The 14,279-nt window shown below is 48.5% G+C and overlaps 1 protein-coding gene across 1 annotated transcript in view; it reads left to right on the forward strand.

The window, feature by feature from the left end:
• The window catches only part of LOC119394039 (ATP-binding cassette sub-family G member 1), a 78,413-nt gene that overhangs the window by 44,029 nt on the left and 20,105 nt on the right, over positions 1-14,279 (forward strand). The window contains exon 3 of the mRNA XM_037661253.2: positions 13,807-13,924. Within this exon, the coding sequence (XP_037517181.1) occupies positions 13,807-13,924 (118 nt within the window). The remainder of the gene's footprint in view (positions 1-13,806; positions 13,925-14,279) is intronic.

Genomic DNA, 14,279 nt, shown 5'->3' on the forward strand with positions numbered 1-14,279 from the left:
ACTCATCGAACCTTTAGTATAAACGCGCCCGATATCACGTCGGTGATGATGTACTGGGCAGAATTCACGGAAGATTCACGGTTTACCGATGAACCTCCGCAGCTTCGCCCACTCATCATCATTCACTCCGTGGATATGCTGTGATTTTTTCTGAACACATACATCTTTATCCTCGGGACGGCTCAGTGCCAGTGCTGGGCAGTATCGAAGATACCCTTTGTGTATCTGTATCACGGTACGTCTCGCAGGACGTGTGTCAATATCTGTTTTTCCGACACATCAAAGGATGTATCGTTTCTCTTAAGATACAAGAAACGCTGACTGAACTCCGCTTCTCAATCTGATAATGCTGCCACTAAGCCACCAGAATTAAACTAAACGCATTGACATTATTTTATCGTTCCGCCAGAGTTTTCAAGCGAGGGCAGGCGATGAGGTCTGAGTGTCCCTATTGACGGAGCAGAGTCACGTGGTAGCGCTCGCGTCGTCTCGACAGACAAGCGCACGAACGTCTGCGCCCAACCGGCCTTTCGGTTTCTTGTTTTTTTTTTGAAGTGCGAATGCATTTCTTAATCGGGCTATGCCAGGCGTCTGTCGGTGTCCGCGCGCCGGCAGGTGTTATCTCCCCGCTCTCACTCCCTCTCCCATAGCAACAGCTGCGGGCGCGCGCGCTTATCCTCGCCCCTAGCAACCGGAGCAGGTGGTGCGGGCGGAGTAGCAGATAGTGAGTGGAGAGGAGGAGCGCGCTCTGGCGTGTGAGGGCGCTCGCATCGCGGGAGCTCGGCGGAGCTCTCGCGTGTGTGGAGAGAGTGTAGGAGAGGGTACGTGCAGTGCTTCGCCGCTTCTTCTCTCGCCGTTCGCTCTCTCTCCTCCCTGCGCCCCACTCTCCCGTCCACTCGCTCGCACGTATATATAAATGGAGTGAAGTGATTACTACGCTGCGAACTCTCGGCGCAAGAAATGCATTCGCATTTCCTCATATTTCCCTTCGAGGGGGTGGGGGCATTTTTTAGATGCGAGGTATGTTAAGGCGGAGTTCAATCGCTTGATGTTTGTTCAATCGCCATGTTTGTTCTCTGCCTTTTACGGCAGGATGTCCTTATTTTTTTCCAATATTTATTTTTGTCCTTTCTCTCTAATTTTCTACTACCAATACTCTAACCGTCTCTTACTTATTTCAATCGCTGGTGTGTTCAGCTTTCCATTGTCTCTAAAACCCAAGACGTCATGTAGGCTCGTGCCCAAACGTACACCTGGGTGGATATCTCCACATTCAATCAGAACATGCTCCGCCGTTTCCCTAGCTTCCCCGCAGCACGTGCATTGTTCTTCTTCTTTACTGAATCTCGCTTCAAACAGTAAGGGTACGAACACACTGGCGGCGCGGCACTCTCCCGCCCGCTAGAGTCACTAGAAAAATTTCAGAGTATCGCATCTGTTTTCCGCGCGCCGCCGCCGACGCGATTGGCTTACTCGCATCACGTGACCTCTCGCCGCCATATCCCTTCCAAGCGCTTTGGGTGCAGGCGCGTTGAATGCAGAGCGCGGCCGGACATTTAGCAGTACCACGGTCCCTAGAAGTACTTCGTCGCTTTTTTAAACGCGTCATGCAGGTGCCAGAGATTAGCTCACCAGTAACCGAACGTTGCTGGTGAGCTACTCCGGGAACTTCGTATATTTTTCCATTCCATGTGGGAAACATTAACGTCAAAGAGCGTCGTTGTACGTGGCTGCATAGTTGGCCGCGGAACGAATTCGCCCACCTCGAAGAATACTCCTTTCTGCAGTGAACTACACAAACTTTGCCGGAAAAGCTCTCATGCAACAGGATACTTCACCTTTTCGGTTCGCTATATTCAGCGATATTGAAAACTACATACCTTTCTATTTGCTCGTCTGTTTATATCTCGATCTGTTGAACAGATTGTGCATGCATTTCGAGTTATAAGCGTGTCACGCACGAGAGCGAAATCGAAGACCTATTAAAATAATAACTGTTTACTGTATACCTTGAAGGCAATTGTCGCATGATCATTTGCCACTGCGCGAAACTGAAGCGTGGAACTCTGTTGATAAACTTGGTATACGACAATGTTATTAAGCGTATCTTTTTCAAAAAAAAAATGTGACTATGCTGCATTGCGCCGAGCGTACACTTACAATACTGTTTAGTGGGTGAGAAATGGCCACAGCAAAAAAAAAAAACAAAAAAAAACAAAAAAAATTGGCTTATCCTACCACGCATTGCGGGAATCGATTTCATGCGAGCCCTAGATCTATATACATACTGTGTTGTAGTAGCATGCGCGTTAAAAATTTTCGGGATGTGCTATTTCTGATCAAAATAACATAAAGCACTGCGCCGAGGAAGTTTTAACAAGAGTGCATTACGAAAAAAATAAGTTGAAATTAAAAGCAGAGCAGAAACCAAACCCCAGCTGTTTACGCGCTGGCAACGACAAAAAAAAAAAAAAACTTTGCCGGAACACAGCAAAATATTTGCAAATGCACTGCAACGTTGGGAATATTAAGGAGACAAAAAAATAGGAAATGAAACAACTGAGTTGTGACGTCAATCATTTTTGATGGCCTATTTTCTACGTATCTGTTAGGAAATGACAACGTATTCGCAAAATAAGGTGCACCTTACCTACCGCACGCCGATTCGCCCGTGCGTTCGGCTGCTGGCGTTCCGAACCGAGACAAATACTTCACGCACAACTTCCACTTACCGTACACACACCACTTCTATTACAGATAACAACCAGCTGAACAGCAAGTAAGGTGTGCGTCAGCGATCAGTCGAAGGACGCAATGCTGAATGTTCTCGATGTTCGATAATGTTCTCGAAGGCGCTATGAAGTGAACCTGAACACCGACTGCAAAGCTAGAGCAAACAGTCAACATTCACCAAGTGTCGAAGTAAATGGCATCTCGCACGGTCATTACGCTAAGGCAACTATGTCTACAGCTCCGGACCTTGCGAACACACCCGCCCGTGAAACAAAAAGAGACCGATGAAGCCACGAAGAGAGTTCGCGAGCACATGGCAACATTCGCCGGACGTTTCATTAGCTACACCGCTTACCACGCAGTCGATTCATGACTGTCGATGACTTGAAATCACTTCTGATATCCTTCTGAAGAAACACACACACACATATTGCAGTTACGCCGAGCGTAACATGGCATCGAGGCGAAAAGAACGGTCACTTCTCAACACACGCTACCAACGCGCCGGACGGTCCGGAAGGGAAATGGCCGCCGCCGCCCAATGTTGCCCGCGTGCAGCCTACCTTTGCGGTACTCTGAAATTTTCCAGTGACTCTACCGCCCGCCGCTCACCGCTCGCTCGATGCCGCTTTTCTCTCTTTCTCCCGCGGAGCGTCAAAATCTTTCTCCCGCCGACTCGATCGCTCGGGGACCTATTTTCGCCGCTACCGCCGGCTGCCGCGCAAGCAAACCACCAATCAGCGCCCGCTTTGCCTCCTGTTCCTTCTCACACGGGCTGTCGTCATAGCAACCAGACATTGTTCTCCTCACCCGCGCAACTCCTCTCCGTCTTTCTGGGAGAAATCGCGAGCCGGCAGCAAGCCGGCGGGTGCGCGCTCCTCGACATGCCCGTTCTTGTCTCGTGATTCTCGCATTCTCGCGCCGGCAATGTGGACAGCGTGTTGCTGCTTGCCGCGCGGAGGCGCCGACGGGCGGGACGCCGCCGCGGCATGCTTCCCGCCAGTGTGCACGTACCTTAAAGCGCTTCCCCTTGAATTATCGTAAAATGCCTCCCTCCTTATTTCATTTTTGCCCTTTCGGTAGTTACTCAAAGCCGGTTTTTTCTCCATAGCTGCCGTTCAGTAAATCCTCTCCGCCTCTCTGACTTTTCGCTTAACGCCCTTTGTTGACATATTGCTTACACTACCAGCCGTATACTTACTATTGAGCCTCCTAGTTTGATGCTATGAGCGTCCCCTTTATAAAGGAACGGTGACAACTCTGCCACCAGGCTCGGGAAAAAAACAAAAAAACGCGCCGTTGCTGACCGTCCCATTCGGCGCGTTTCCAATCCAAGTTTGATTTTGTCAACGCTTTGACACACCGTGAGGTGGCGGTTTTAGCCCAAGCCTCGCTCTTAGCATCCATCCATATCGAAAAACAAATGCCCCCACCTCCCCGAAGGGAATCGTGAGGAAATGCGAATGCATTTCTTGCGCCGAGAGTACACGGCGTAGTAATTTTAATGGCGTAAAGCTGGACACATCGACGCGCTCAAGTGTCTCCCTTTTCGGCGCCTCTTTCAACGAACGCTTCCTACGTGCGTTCATAATCACCTCAGGGATGTTTCCACCGCCTTCAATGCAGCACAAACACGTTTAGAACGCGCTGTTTTCAGGCTGTGCCAAGGCAGCACAAACGCTACAAACGCGTTACAAACGCTCTGCATTGAGGCGGTGGCGCAGGGAGGAGAGAGAGCGAACGGTGAGAGAAGGAGCGGCGAAGCACTGCACCTACCCTCTCCTACAATCTCTCCACACACGCGGGAGCTCCGCCGAGCTCCCGCGATGCGAGCGCCCTCACACGCGAGAGCGCGCTCCTCCTCTCCACTCACTCTCCGCTACTCCGCCCGCACCACCTGCTCCGGTTGCTAGGGGCGAGGATAAGCGCGCGCGCCCGCAGCTGTTGCTATGGGAGAGGGAGTGCGAGCGGAGAGATAGCACCTGCCGGCGCGCGGACACCGACAGACGCCTGACATAGCCCGACTAAGAAATGCATTCGCATTTGAAATAGCTCTGCGACGCTCGCGTGGCTGTCGCACGGCGTTCCCCGCTCGCCATGTGAGAAGTAACGGCCAGGATAGAGGGAAGACACGACGCGCGTAGCGTTTCTCTTCGCGTTTCATGACGCTTTGAATGAGTGCATATCGAGTATCACTGTTTATTATGTGCTTGTTGATGTCATCTTTGCGCGGGATTCACCATATGCGGTGTCCACGTATATGTTAAGAACTTGAGCTATCGGAATGGTTAAATCATAATCATGGGCGTTAGTCGTTGGTACGGAGATGCACATTAATCTACTTCTATGACGACACGTTTCACGTTTGTGTTATGCCGATTCCTATGACGGAGGGATCAGCCATCTTTTTTTCCCTCTCTCCTTGGTTGAATATGTCTTTCACATGCTGCCAAGGTAAGGTCTCTGCTTTATTCTTACCTTTAACTGTCTGCGTCATTTCTGCTATTGTTTGAGTACATTATTTCTGTTATGTCAAGGTGATGTTGTGGACAGATATATAATAATGTGCGCGTGCCTAGAGTATACAGCAGAAAAAATGGCATCGACAAAAGATGTGATATGTGCGGGAGTGTGCCTTCGATAGCACTCCTCCCAAAAAAAATTGGCCGCGTATCTGCGTGCTTCGCTGCAAATGTCGTCTAAAGACGATAGAAGAGGCGCTGCGTGAGATATGAACGCCATCTGGCAATACGTCTGGAAACGTGAATGCTGTGTTGCGGGCTGGTAGAACCGGCGCAGCGGCAGGCGAAGACCGGCGGTGACCAACGCGACCGGCGGGGACGCCAGCCAGCCCGAACACGCGGTTTGGCGCGAAGCGCCGAAGCAGAAGAAACGTCCGCACTCAACGAGTACTCTCCACACAGTCTTTTATATTCACGTCGCCTGGGTAAAGCACGGTAAAGCAGGAATGCCAGAGCGGCGCCCCATGGCATTCGTACAGTGCAATACTGAACCGAAACCAAAACACAACAATCAGCTCGTGCAGAGGGCACGGAGGGAGCCAAGTTTCGGCGCAGTCGCATTTTCAGCGCAGCTTAAGAAACTAGGGTCTCTAGAATTACGTATCTATGTATTTTCTATTAAAGGAACACGCCACCTAATACTTACCTAGTGATGTTGCGCCTCAGATATGCGTAATGTTTGCTTTTTGATCAACAATGTACACAAGTATGAACCTAGTCAGCCGTTCACGATGGCTGGCCCTTGGGCAAGTGGTTCAACTTTGGCCGAGTATCTGAATCGAGGGACGTGCCGACAAACAGAAAGACAGACAGAAGGATAGACCAAAATTTCTGCGTTTAAGTACCCCAATAAAGACTATCGTCTTTAAAAATTACACCATCTCCCGCTAAAGGGGACCATGAGGCGATGCGAAGCCGGAGCACTTCCACGATCGCGTTCCGTTGGCGTTCATTGGGCATGCTACCGACCTCGCGTCGTGGAACGCGAAGAGGGACGCTACGCGCGTCGTATCTTCCATCTAGCCTGGCCGTTAATTCTCACAGGGCGAGCGGGGAACGCGGTCGACAGTCGGGCGAGAGGGGGGCAGCGTAGGAGAGGAGAGAGAAGGGGAGGGGACGCGCATGTGCTCGAGCTCATCGCGGCGTTGCGCAGAATTTCGGCATGTCTAGCCCGCGTTTCAGAGGAAGAGCGGAAAGGGCGAGGGGAGAGGGGTATGGGAGAGGGGGAGGATAGAGGGTATGTGGAGAGGGGGTGGAGAGGAGGTGTGTGGAGAGGGTATGCGCATGCGCAGTAAGGGCGGTCACGGCGCACACCACCACCACCACCGGATTGAGCTCCGCCTTAAGGTACTTCGCATCTAAAAACTTGCACATCTTTCACGTGGATGACGGCTTTTCATTTTTCCGTTGATTACATAGAATTGTTAACTTGTCATTAACTTGTAATACCATGTCACTGTTGTCCTGTCCCTTACATCCTTTTATGATCCATGCGCGTATATATACTCCCTTGTACGGAACAAAAGAAAGTCAGCGCTTGGTCCGTCTCTGTCCTATTGTTCTGTGGTTCGCGCTGTTGCTCGTTTTCGATGAACATGTAGCAACCGGCCCAACTAAGCACTCTAGTGCGGTTATTCTTTTTTTCTCTCTCTCTACTTTTGGGAGACCACTAAGCTGCCCCTTCCGCTGTGCAACTCGAAAATGCCTATTCCTGTGTTTAGAAAAATTATAGGGGATCGATGCTTAGAACTACCTAAGAACGTGAAGGCGAAACCCTAGTTGGACCTTCTGCTGGTACCCTCTTCCTTTTTTCTTTCACGGGGAACGGTTTCTAGCTTGGGGGGTGCCCATGATGAGGGGTTGGTGTCGTGTTGCCCCATCTTTGTCTGCCAGGACCTTGCACGCGTCTCTGTACGATCTTCTTTCCGGTATAGAAAAACAAAAGGGCAATCGGAGCATGTCTGTGTGACCAGCGACACGCAAGCCGTGCGTTTCAATTAGCGATCATGAAGTATAGCTGCGGGGCTCCTTCGTGACGCTTCACCTGTCTGCCCGATTTGGAACAAGTCCCCTCGCCCATATGGCTGGCCTGCGGAGATACATGGCTTGAATGTCCTTGTCTCTGCAGCAAGAACCCCGGGGCGGTTCCTTCTTTCCCTCCAAGGAGCGACAATTAGCTCGATGGCTTCGCTCTCTCCGGCATTCATTACACGTGCCAACGGAACAGTCGTGTCTCACAGCCAACGCACGTTCCGGTGTGCTGAAGTTGTTTAGAAAGCCACGACGGGTCATTTATTCCGCGCGTCCAAGCAGCAGCGCTGCTGGAGGGGTTCGAATGTCCACTACGCGGTACCTGGATTTACGCACGCAGCGAAGTAAGCTGATAGGAAAAGAGGTGTAATTGAAAGATTGCCTTTACCTCCGTCTCGCGCAAAAAGGAGCTTTGTGGTTTCGAAACCCTTAAGAGAGATGCACACTCGGCTTCGCAGTACGCAGTGCGCATGCTCGTCACCGTCTTTCTCTGATTCGACGTGCACACTATTAAGAAAGAAAACGGTAAAGCTACTCTTCAAAATGTGTTGGGGGTTCACTTACCAGTTTTCCTCATTACAAGCCTATCGGATCACATTTTCCTCGAAGCGGTGTGATATATTTCGTTCACGTTTATATGGGGCAGCTGTTTCTTACATAATGTAGGTTTACTTAGCTTCTATAGGAGGGCCTGCAAAGATATGCGGTCCACATTACGGTAGACGGATGAATGTCTTGTAACGTAACCCTACTTAGGCGAAGTAGTTGAAGGTGTGCTCGATATTCAATAAGTGTTATTGCTCCTCAGCCGAAGGTTTTTGTCGTTCACGGTGTACCCTAGTTAATCTTTAAGGTATGTTGTGTGTGTGTGTGTGTGTGTGTGTGTGTGTGTGTGTGTGTGTGTGTGTGTGTGTGCGTGCGTGCGTGCGTGCGTGCGTGCGTGCGCGCGTGCGCGCGCGCGCGTGTGTGGCACAGGCATGGGGCTACTTGTGCCGTCGTTCGCACTGTTTCGCCATGCTCCTTAAAGGGGTGGTGCCATCAAATTTCGAGGCTATAACAAGCCTGTTGTGGGTTTCTTCTGTATGCAAGGACACTCCACACGAAGGGTCGGACGCAGCAAACGTTTAGAATATATTTTGGTTGACTTCCAAAGTGTACCTAAATGCCCATTCTCCCGATCGAAACCGATCGCTAGCGCGCCAACACTGACGTAGATCTGTAGGATGGGCAACGAAAGTTGTAGTGACGTCACACCAAATCTGCTGTAGTAACGTGAGTCACCTCCGGACCTCCGCCACTTCCGCAACGTACGTACCGGCTGTAGTGAACTAGAATATATTCTAGTTCACTATAGCACCGGCGAAGCATCGGTTGCTACATTATGAAACCGTTAAGCGCACAAAGACGGGAACAAGAAGACGACACACAGAGCGCTACTTCCAACTGATGTTTATTGCAACACAAAAACGCCATATATGTAGTCTCTTCACTCAGAATTGGCTACTGCGCATGTTTGAGAGCTGAGCTATCAGCTTCTCTCTTATTCCTACACTCTCCTCTCTCCATTTTTTCCCCTTTTTTTTCGCGCTAACAAAGCCTGTTATCGTTAGCGCGAAAAAAAAGGGAAAAAAAGGGAGAGAGGAGAGTGTAGGAATAAGAGAGAAGCTGATAGCTCAGCTCTCAAACATGCGCAGTAGCCAATTCTGAGTGAAGAGACTACATATATGGCGTTTTTGTGTTGCAATAAACATCAGTTGGAAGTAGCGCTCTGTGTGTCGTCTTCTTGTTCCCGTCTTTGTGCGCTTAACGGTTTCATAATGTCAGTGTACCAACTAGCTCGGACCCAGCCTCTTATTCGGTTGCTACATCACTCGCCGAGTTTCGATCGCTTCCTGGCTAAGTGCGTCACAGCCTTGTGTGGTCATGTGATCACGCCTCCTACGCTTCTACGTCACTGCACAACCTCGGCGCCCAGAAACCGAAACCGAAAGCTGTCCACATCAAAAGGCGATATTAAATTATTTAGTGAGAATACATGAATCTTGGTGCGTGCATCATGCTTCCTGGAGCTATAGGAAACGCTTACAGCAAAGAACGCGCAAGCCACGAATTTGGTGGCACCACCCCTTTAATACATCTTGTTTGTGTAATAGTTCTTGCTTCATACTTCGGGTTAGGCGTACGCTCCGGCCTAGTTAGGTTCTTGTTGGCCCAAATTGAATACGTTTTATAAGGGGGAGAAGCCAGAGGCTGAAATTAACGTGTTTTAAGATTAACAACGTACTTCGGGATGCCGCACTGACCCGCCAGCGCTTAAGTGCTTCGGTGAGCAATCAGCGAACACAGATGCACAGCTTTGAGGGATCACTTAATCAATATGAACTAATTTGGTGTTTTCTTTTACTGTCTCGTTAATTTATCTGAGCGCTTGAAATTTACCAACCTGCATATTTCTATGTGAATGCACACTTTCGGTTTCCATTATGTTTGTGATTGAAGAAGCATAGACACTGAGCGTGTGAATATGTAACAAACGCACAGCATCAACTGTCTTGGAGGAGGCGACACTAACAATGCTGGTAGCAATATTTTCGATCAAAAAACAAACACACACACACACACAATACTCACGAGTGTCTGTTCTTGCTAGCGAACAACTGCGTATCGCGCCAGGGAATCCTAATCAAAGCATATGTAATATTATGTATCACACACACGACCTACTAAGATTGCTGCGTAGACAACATCCGCGCTTTTTTTTTTGACCAACATAGGCGAGAAGGTTACGTGAGTTTTGCAGCCCCTTATATTGTGGAGAGGGTTAAGTAGGGACGCCAGGATCATACCTGACTGCGCACTATGTTTAATAAGTATTGCTGTGTGTTACGACGAGATAAAACGCGGTTTGGCTGGGCTCCCTGTCAAAGGAAATCCTGTGCATCTCCTTCGCTAAACTATGCCTCTAACGCAGTTCCACTGACCAGGTCTTTGCCTTACGGTAACATTAAGTCAACTTATCCCGTCTGAAAGGTAACATCGACTCGTAATTTTAACCTAATTACGCTTAACGCTTCTCACCCTCTACTCGATAAGTGCGGTCGTTTATTTCGTTGACGTAACGCCAGTGACTGCAAATGCCCTAATGACGTCACGAAGAAAGCCGCCCCGCCCAGACGCCTCGCGACCTTCAAAGCGAGGCATTTGCAGACGTCGAGCGAACCGCGCCTTAAGACGGGTCTTCCCACTCGCGTCCTCACTGTGTTACGGGAGCTACTCATTACCTACATACGTACGTATACGCACAAGCCGCGTGCAAATCATCAGTGGGGCCGGTTTTTTCATGTTTTCTTCGTTTAGCTAATGAAAGGTGTGGTGCAAACAGGTGCGTTCTTCGTGCTTGTATGAGGCTTGCAAAGATGGCAGATGCCCGCGTTTCCCAGATGCGCGCACATCTTTCCGAAAGCGACAAAAAAAAGAAGAAAAAGAAAAGGCTAATATTTCGCAATCATTTGCGATAAGCGCAAGTCCTGCGAGCGTTCACATATGAAATTACATGGAATTTCTATGTAATGTATATGGAATGTGTATGCGCAATAACCGCGAAACATTTAGCATCAAGTTTATGTACAGTTCGCAGGACATAACTTTGTACATCATAAGATAAGTTCATACATTATAAGTCCGCAGACGGTTCACTCAGAATCTATGTACTGACGCTTTTGACAACGAAGGATTCAAGTCAATGCTCGTCCACTGTTCAACTATACATACAAGAACGTTCTTAACCCGTCCTTACTGGTTGGTTTATATGTACTAAGTGGTCTGCGTTCACTACCACCAGACGTAAGGACAGTCAACGTACTCAATCGAAAACTGTAAAACCGCGATAAATGAAACTTAATGTAGAAGAATATGCTATTCCCCCTTAAGAGCGTTACCACAGAAGCATCAATTTTCGAAGATATCTGATGTCGGCAATAAAATATTACTTTTTGCAAAGAAGAAGGTTGAAACAACCCTTTCGTTGCTTGAAGGACTATTGGAAAGCAAGAAAGTGCAGCAATTCTGATGCCTGCTTGCCTTCGAGATTATTAAGATTGTTTCTCTAAAGGCACAACTACCTCGCACGCAGCCGACAACGAGAGGGGGGCCGTAACAGCACGGATGTTTGCGCAGGTGGTTTCTTGGCAATGCCAAGTACTATTTTAGAGACATTCCAGCATATACGCCCGTCGCTGCACATATTTACGTGGTCAAGCTCGAACAAAGTGATCTGGGTGCACTTGCACTCACGCGATACTCGCGTGGAAGGTCCCTGATGACTCTGAAAACGACAGGCAATGATGGAAAAGGAGGCGCCTCGCCCTACGAGAGACGCGGCTATCAAAGAAACGATTCGACAGCCGGATGAAAGGTACATAAGCGAGTTAGATGGCATGGAAAGATAAAAAAATTAACGAGAACAAACGTCACAAACATGGTCGTTAAACGCATCATCAATGGTGTGTCGGTGTCCTCTGCCCTCGTGTCCTTCACGCCTTGTCCTTCGCTTCGCGAAGACGAAACTACGTGTCTGCACTCAACAAGAGAAAAGGATAGAAACAACTGTGCGTTTAGGAGAATAATATCGGCAGTGTACATGTACGTTATTTTTTTAGAATATGTTGTTGCTGAACGAAGGTATGGCTGTTGATTTCTCTGTACCCACGTTGAGCCTCCACTCCTTTGGAGAAGAGGCGAACCCAAGGAAAACGCGTGGGCCTCGCAACACACCGTTTCTGTCCTTAATGTGCCGGTGCCATTACTTTGCAGAAAGAGAGAGAGAGAGAGAAAGAAAGAAAGAAACAACATCTGATAGAACCAGTCCAGCAGCGGTACATTAGATGGTTATTGCGCCATAGACGTTGCGGAGAAGTTCTCGTCCTTCTAAGCGTCCGGTGGGCTAAATTAGAAGTGATTTGCCACTACATGCCACTTCTTGGAACTATTTGTTTATTCTGTGCTCAGGCAGGGCATTGTAAAGAAGTGAAAAAGCATCAAGGCTGACGACTCGGGGACAATAGTTTACCCGCATTACAGTCGCTTAGTGAGTATCCACCAACCAATGAGATTCAGCAGGTCGCAGTGGTGACCTCATTGACTTGTAAAAGCAATGTTCTACTCCGCGGCAACGACACCCATACGCAAAGTTAATCAGCTAACGCGTCCTTCCGATTAGTGGTTATAATGAAACAAATGAGCCCCTAGATGCACAGTCATCAAACGTTCGCATCCAAGCAAAACATCCACGGCCAGAGTGGCAAAATAGGACGTGATCTTAGGCTCATACTACTACGCTGAAATGAAATGCAGACACGATAAAAGAAGCTGGAGGGGCCCATCTTTGTTTTCACATTACTCACTTTGTGTGTCATTGCTGAGAATGATCCGCAGGGAATAGTAATACGGCTAGACAGTGTGTGACGTTTCATTACGCTTCTGTCACGCACGTAGAAACCACAAGAATGGAGTAAAAAAAATGAACTTTTTTCATGTTCGCCCCCTTTAATTTCAGCAATATATCTGGCCAGATCTTAAAATAATTTATTACTGTTATCATTACACTGAAGCGGAGAAACCCCACGAGGATTGGAGAAAAAGAACCTGCTGACCGTTTACAATAACACGATGGCTGCGGTCTTGAGAATTGCATGAAAGAGAACAGCACATCTCATTGCACAAAGACAGTCAAAGAACACAAGACACCATAGCTTACTATCTGTTACGCGATTGGAACACAATGACCTTATGTGCTTCGTTCTCAATCAAGAAATCGTTGTCATTGTACGATCAACTTTGTCTTCGTTGTCGTTTTGCACTGCCACTGTCTTCATCGACGCCATCGCTATTGCGCCGAACCGCACTTCTCCAGCTTGAGACTTTCCTATGCCGTCTTTTATTGTTTATAACTGAATATAATTAACGCCATTTATGAACACATCGCGTTCCTCAATTATTCTTGGTGGCCTTGCCAACTTCGCGATTGAATTATTCACCGAGTGCTGGGTATGGGGGCTTTTGTGGATGTGGGCTTTGCGAGATAACAAGCGTCTTTCTACGGTCAAGCTGTCTAAAAGCGGATTGAGGGTTAGCGTATAACCAAAGCCGGAGCTGAGAAAGCAATGAGCGCCTGCATCTCGGCCCTTGTCTGCCTATTCCTTAGTCCTGGTCTTAGTGTGCGCCTCAAACCTCTTCTTGTCATGGGTGAACTAACCCGACAATACCCAAAGAAACGTTGTGACGATTGGTGTCCTTCAGCAACAACGAGCCCTCCTGTTGCCGCAATCAGACCTGCCTGTAGTCCAGCAAACATTCCACATGCACACATGATGGCTCACTTGGGCACACTTTTTGATCCTCTTTAACTGGAGGCAACGCGAAGCAGCTCTTTATTGATACCTCGCTGAGTCTTTGCTTAAATGTGACTTGTCGCGTTGCGGTTGCTGGAGAACATCTGTCTATACTCGAAACACTGACGCAGGTACGAAGACGCTAGTGGACAACATGAGCGGTGCTGCACGGCCTGGAACACTAACAGCCATCATGGGTCCGTCCGGGGCAGGCAAAACTACCTTGCTCAACCTACTCAGTGGATTCTAGTAAGTCGGCCATCGGGCTCAAATCTACATTTGCATTTTTTTTTTACAATATTGCCAGCCTTAGCTTCCATGCAACAGTGCTGCTTACGGGTTCTGAGGTAAACTAGCAGCGCACTTTGTATAAGGTTCCGCAAAAAAACAATCTCATCCGAAGAGGCTTAAAGCCATATTGTTTCGGATGAAGGAGGCAAACTGATGGTATTAAATCTGACAAAGTATCGCATACGGCTCATAATTAAAGATCTTAATTTGCAAATATTGCTGAATTATGTGTGCGACGATATTGATATTTACCGGAAATATGCCTGTACTGAATATTCCCGTGGACTTTCACTCGCTTCAAAATATCTGGCGC

This window comes from Rhipicephalus sanguineus, chromosome 5 (genome assembly GCF_013339695.2).
Source record: "Rhipicephalus sanguineus isolate Rsan-2018 chromosome 5, BIME_Rsan_1.4, whole genome shotgun sequence".
NCBI classification, from domain to species: Eukaryota; Metazoa; Arthropoda; class Arachnida; order Ixodida; family Ixodidae; genus Rhipicephalus; species Rhipicephalus sanguineus.